The following is a 6443-nucleotide window of genomic DNA, read 5'->3' on the forward strand; positions in this document are numbered from 1 at the left end:
GGATATGAATGATGCATTTTATGTATTTGCCATCAAGGTGCATAGAGATAGATCTCGAGGGAACTTAGGATTTTCTCAAGAGACCTATATCAACAAAGTTGTACATAGATTTCCAATGAAGGATTGTTCACCAAGTGTGGCTCCCGTAGTGAAGGGCAACAAATTCAATTTGGATCAATTCCCACTTGATATTGCATATATAGTTGGAATGCTGGGAAGATATCAGAGTAATCTAGGTATAGACCATTGAAAAGCTGCAAAGGAAGTGATGAGATACATTCAAGGGATCGAGGATTACATGCTTATGTTCAGACGAACTGATATTTGCTACTCTGATTCATACTACGCTGACTGCATTGATTCAAGAAAATCACCTTCAAGATATATTTTCGTGCTAGCTAGTGGTGTTGTATCTTGGAGAAGCGCATAGCAGACTTTGAATGCTACTTCGACTATGGAGGCTGAGTTCGTATCTTGTTTTGAGGCCACTTAACATGGTGTTTGGATGAAAAGTTTCATTTCAGGGCTTAGAATCATGGGTTCTATTTCTAGGCCATTGATACTATTTTGTGACAATTCAGCTGCTATTTTTTTGGCTAAGAATAAAAAAAGGGAGAAATCGAAGTAAACACATCGGCACTAAGTAGTTAGCCATAAGAAAATATGTTAAAGATAAGACATTGTTTATTGGACACATTAGCAGTGAATTGATGATAGTTGATCATTTGACTAAATCAATGTCACCACATAAATTTAAAGATCTTATGGAAAATATGGGATTTGGGATTTCTATGTAATTATTTAATAAGAACAAATTCATTTATTAATGAAACTCTATTATGATAATTTCTCATATTTGTTATTTGTGTACATATTAATTGATATGAGAAATATCACTAAAGTTGAACTTAAATAAACATAAGGTTAACGTTGTTTAAACATAAATAAATTTCCTACAGCTTGGCTTTCAAATCCTTAATAAAGTGGTCAAAATTTATATCTGAAGATCCACCATTTTTAATTGCATTCCGCAAAATGTCTTTCATTTTTCTTGCCGCCATCCTCAAGCCCTTCGAAGTAGACGCACAACGCACTCATAATTTTCTTACGTTCTCTGCTATACCCGCTCGATTTATTGGCACCCCATCACTAAGGTTAATCCCAATCTTCCAAACATCAACCACCAATTTCCTATTTATAGGTTGATCATACGATAATGGATAACAAATCATCGGAACCCGACACCAAATACTTTCCTGGATCGAATTCCAACCACAATGGGTCAAGAACCCTCCAATGCGTGGATTCGAAAGGACCTGGATTTGATTACACCATGGAACAATGAGCCCTTTATCCTTCATTTTATCCTCGAATCCATGTGGCAAAGCATCTGTCATCCCCCCTCGAACAATCCATATGAAATTTACTTCACTGAGTAAAATGCCGTGAGCTATTTCTTGAATTACCAGTTCACTAACCTCAACCAGGCTGCCGAATGAGATGTATAAAACCGAGCCTTGAGGCTTAGAGCTGAGCCATTCGGTGCAGTCTGATTCAGGCCACAAACTCAAGTTCGTAGCGGGATTGGTTTTGCCAAGATTTTGGGAGAAACTAATGGGCCCAATCGCATAAATCGACTGGTTTTTATTTAGAGCTGAAAGTGTAGCAGGTTCAAGTTCGTAGATTGTGTTGTGCAAAATGAAATCTGCCTTCTTTACTTCTCGAAATGAGTTGATGACAATTTTGGGCGCAATGGTGGCCATTTCTGCTTCTTTTAGATATGGCATCAAGTCCCTAGTGTTGATTGATTCAATTCCAGGTATGTAGTTTATTTCTTCCTCTATATTATCTGACAGAATTAACAATTACATCAAAGTGGAAATTGCAATAAATGTCCAATATGTTTGCCTTAATCATATTTCAATTTTAATCTTATATGTTTCAATTTATAGTTATTTTAGTATTATAATACTACACATTATTTTCATTTAGGTGTCATATATGTTGGCGTCATATTAATTTTACACGTAAAAATTGATTAAATTTTCAAAAAAACCTAAGGTAACATATTAAAATTGTATATTATTTTAATGATTTTAATGATTCTAAATTTTTAGATGAAGGGTGCAATATCAAATATTACGTTTGAGTTTTTATTATTTTATGAAGAAAACGTATATTACGAGGATGTTTTGGGGAAAAAATTGGTGTGATTTGAAATTGTAGGTCTTCACATGTATTTTTGTGTGAGACGGTCAACCCTAAGCAATATTTTTGACATAATATTTTTGCATAGTGACTCAAATAGTAATTGCATCTCATAAAATTGACTTATTAGACTGTGTCACAAAAATTTTTGTTAATTTGGGACAAAAAAAAATACTCTAAAGATTTGATATGTAAATATATATAATTTTGTCATTGGATTCAATATTGCCCTCAATCATTTCCTAGGACGGGGGGAGATTTAGGATTTACGATATTGGGCATGAAATATGTAGATATATTTTAAAAGATGCATAAAAAATTTACAAAATCATCTATTAAGGAGTAATATTGTAATGCCCGAGATTTTAATTCTGTTAATCTGAGTTTATTGATTATGAATTGATGTGATTATAGCCGGGTCATTCCGAGATCAGATTTGGGCAAAGCATATGGAATTATACAAGTTTGGATCGAAGGTGTTGCGCATGGGCGGAAGTTTTTTTTCACCCGAGCGCCAATGAATAAGGTCAGAAACCCGAACATCTCGCGCCCGGGCGGAAGTTTTTATCCGCCCGAGCGCCCTTATTTAAAATGAGAGGGCCGAGCACGTCGCGCCCGGGCGGAAATTCATGACCGTCCGAGCGCCAATCAAAATTGAAGAAGTACGTGACACGTTGCTATCACATGCAAGATGATATATATATATGTAATTGCTTCATTTCCACATAACAAAAAGAAAAACGAAGGTCAGGGAAAAGCTTTAATTCTTAATACAAAAATTCAAGTTGTGAGAAATCCGCCCGTTAGATTTTGAATCTGACTGCAATACTGAGTTCCTATCTACGCAGGTTACAACTGGACGTAAGTTTTACTAAGTTTTGATATGATTTGAAATAATGATACTCCCAGAATCAGAGATGATCCACATATGTTGTTCTTGCAATATCAGACATTGTATAATCGAAACCGGATCGAAGAACAGATACCGTATGAAATTATTATGAATTTTCAAAGTTGATTTGATTGCGATTAGACCGAGTTGATATTAGAATTGTGTTGTCACCAATTATGAGATGTTGTGATTGATATCTGAATTGTACTGTATTGCTGGGTATGTTGATATTATTCAGATTTGGATCAGATGAGTTGTTGATTCGTATATACTGATATTGTATTGCCGGTATTGCGAGATGGTACAGATTTGAGATTATGATATGTTATTGTTAAGATTATGGGTTATACTGATATCGATTATGAACCGTGTTATTATATCTGTGATGTTGAAATTGACGGGGTTATTGAGATTGTAGTGTTATGCAGTCGAAACATTAGTAGATTGATATTAATCAGATTCGTTATTGATTGATATTGTATCGTTGTATCGTTGACATTGATTAGATTATGTCTTGATTTGAGTATTGATCAGAACAAGTCTTGAATTGAGTTGTACATTGACATAGTCTATTCGATATTGTCATTTCAGATTTGATATGGACAGATTTGACTTCGAGACTTCGACTTCGTCAGTCCGAGAAGAGAAATGTATAAGTCAATGTGGTACCGGGAGAACGACTCAAGTAGGATATACTTGAGTTTCCCTAAATCACATACTTATTGTTATTATTTACAATGATTTGAATTGATATGCTTGTTCTATTAATTTATAGAAGCATGTATTAGATGAGTATTAGACGAGTGATCTTGTGACATAAGTGCCGATAGTGATGGAATCGTCACTGGCACATTGCACATTGTCACAAGATAGTGAACAGTCTGTGACGGATAGGTCAAGACACCGGATGTTTTGTTATATCGATTGAATAGAATTGGAGTTTCTTCTATTACTGAATTCGATATAGGAATGCCAATGTCTGGAAACCGGGATCCCTAGACTAAGAATGAGTCTAGTTTGAGATATAGAGTCAGGAGTTGATTTATAGATTTATATTGAATTATGTTTTCAGATTTTGATTTATATTACTGATATCTGTCTCATGCTTTATATTGATTATATGATTGCATGTATCGTTGATTTATACTGGGATATATTTCTCACCGGAGTTATCCGGCTGTTGTCGTGTTTGTATGTGTGCATGGCAACAGGTGGGACAGGATCAATGGTCGAGGAGATGAAGAGATATCGTGAGTAGACTGGAGACTACGGACTTGGATTCTAGATAGGGTTTGAACACTTGATATGTAGTCGTTAAACCTTAATTTTAAATGATTGTATATGGTACAAGACTTGTACTTTGTTTCGATGTATATATTCGACTGAATTTCATTACGTTCCGCACTTGATACTTGTATAAAAAAAATTTAGACCCTGTTTATTATAATTGATTTAATTATTCGCACCTACGTTTAAGAAATGAATTAGCAGTCCGGATCCCACGAATATATCCCGTCAATAACTTATCGGACTTAGAGTTCAATATCTTAAATTTAATACGAAATCAGAATACTAGATTATCCCAAACAAAATAATAATAGTAATAATAATAATGATAATTATAATAAGTAATATCTCTCTGTCCCGCACTAAGATTGGGTCTGAAATCATTATTCATGTCATGCACGTGTTTACATAGACGGAAGATTAATATTTATTTTAATATAATAAAATTGTATATTATTAATCTATTATACTGAACTTGAATTTCATATAATAAACATTGTTTAGAATTTTTTTAGATTCGAACTTATAGCTCATGATAAAATTAAAATAGAGATTTTTATATTTTAATCTTATAAGTAATTTTGTTTTGAGTTTTAATTTTATAATTATCAAATTTGACTTTTATACCATATCTAGTATTTTTTTTGTTTTTTGTCTTTTTTTTATACCAGAAATCACCATATCCATTGAATATGATTTATTTGACACTAATTTTTTTCAGATATAACTTCATATTACTCATATTAAAATTCATCACATAAAAAATAATAAAACAAAATAAATATTGGACCATTACATGGAAAATGACCATTTTGTCTGAGAAGCTCCAAGTGATAATCCAAAGAAAACACCAAAGCTGGTTCAGTCCAAAACGACACATTCACCAAATTATACTTCTCGGCTATGGTTGCCGGCCATGAATACAAAGTGTCCGCGACCAAGAACGTGGCCAGGGACGGATTAGATTCGATTACCTTCCCGACAAACTCGTCGACTCGAGCGGGGAAATCTCGCAGTATTGATTCCATGTACTCCTCTCTGTGCAGAAATCGATCGAATTCGACAGGAAAACCGTCGCTTATCGTCGTGTAACGTATGTCCAGACCTGACTCACATGCCTCATGAAATAAGTTGAATTCGTTTATTTTGTGGGATTTGGATAACTTGTGATGAACGAATTCGTTGTGGACAAAAGTGACAGATAATCCCTTGGAAGCTATCTTGAGAGCAAGATTTACAAATGGAGTGATATGGCCCTGGAAATGAAGAGAGATCATGACGGCATGAGGTCTCCTTTTGCATCTTCTCAGTCGCCATTTTTTGATTAATCTTGATCCTTTGTCTTCTAAGGGATGTGTTTGTGTATATATATTTGTTGGAGAATTGAATTATTGGTCTTCTATCTGTGTGTGGCTAACGATTTTTTTTCGCTTTTTTATATTTTGAAGAATAAATTTGGTTTTTATTCAAATTAATTACCAATTAATTGGTTCTACATAGTACATACGAGACATTTTTAATTACGAACGTTACCTTTATATATCAGATGATCAAATTTGTACATCGAATACATAAATGGAACTAAGTTTGAATCATGATGAATCGAAATTATACCATCACTATAGAATAAAAAATAAAATTTTCACTTCCGATTTGCTGACACCGAAGAGAACCACTGAATGTACTAAAAAAAACAAAAGTAATAAAGAAACAAGAACAACAACAACTAATTTATCCGCTAAACTATTCCAGAAATGTCGAGAACTAAGTGAAGCGTTCTTTTAAATCTTATAAGATATTAATGGGTAAAAAGATTGGAGTTAGTTGGATATATTTTCCGAAATAATTAAGTTGATCCTTTTTTAGTAAAATCTTTGTAAAAATATGTTATTGATGTGAGTAAAATCAAAACAACAATAGTATTTATGTCATTCGTGGATGCTCATAATTCTCTTAAATCAAATTAACTGAAGACAATTTAGTATCCACATGATCAAAACTGGAATGCCTCTGGGCAAAGCTTACCAGCTAGAATGCTTTTTGCTGGCTGTTTGCC

General features: G+C 33.6%; 1 protein-coding gene across 2 annotated transcripts; it reads right to left on the reverse strand.

Annotated features, from left to right (window-relative positions):
* Positions 1 to 938: 938 nt before the first annotated feature.
* Positions 939 to 5799, reverse strand: LOC142523114 (UDP-glycosyltransferase 86A1-like). Of its 2 annotated transcripts, none has more exons than XM_075626760.1 (2): positions 5178 to 5799; positions 939 to 1840 (listed from the first exon to the last, which is right to left on the reverse strand). In XM_075626760.1, the coding sequence occupies exons 1-2, from the start codon at positions 5662 to 5664 to the stop codon at positions 1095 to 1097; spliced, it is 1233 nt and encodes a 410-aa protein (XP_075482875.1). In that variant the 5' UTR covers positions 5665 to 5799; the 3' UTR covers positions 939 to 1094. The 2 variants fall into 2 exon arrangements, with proteins under 2 accessions (XP_075482875.1, XP_075482874.1); XM_075626759.1 differs by having other exon boundaries at positions 939 to 1849; positions 5178 to 5797.
* Positions 5800 to 6443: the final 644 nt, after the last annotated feature.

The sequence above is a fragment of the Primulina tabacum genome, chromosome 13 (genome assembly GCF_025594145.1).
Source record: "Primulina tabacum isolate GXHZ01 chromosome 13, ASM2559414v2, whole genome shotgun sequence".
Lineage (NCBI taxonomy): Eukaryota > Viridiplantae > Streptophyta > Magnoliopsida > Lamiales > Gesneriaceae > Primulina > Primulina tabacum.

What these genes read in the sequence shown, in the direction of transcription:
- LOC142523114 (XM_075626759.1), bottom strand. Translation starts at nt 5,664, where the DNA reads ATGATCTCTCTTCATTTCCAGGGCCATATCACTCCATTTGTAAATCTT. An exon ending in TGGTCATTTTCCATGTAATG is followed by an intron (nt 1,850 to 5,177) that starts GTCCAATATTTA and finishes TAATTCTGTCAG; the next exon opens with ATAATATAGAGGAAGAAATA.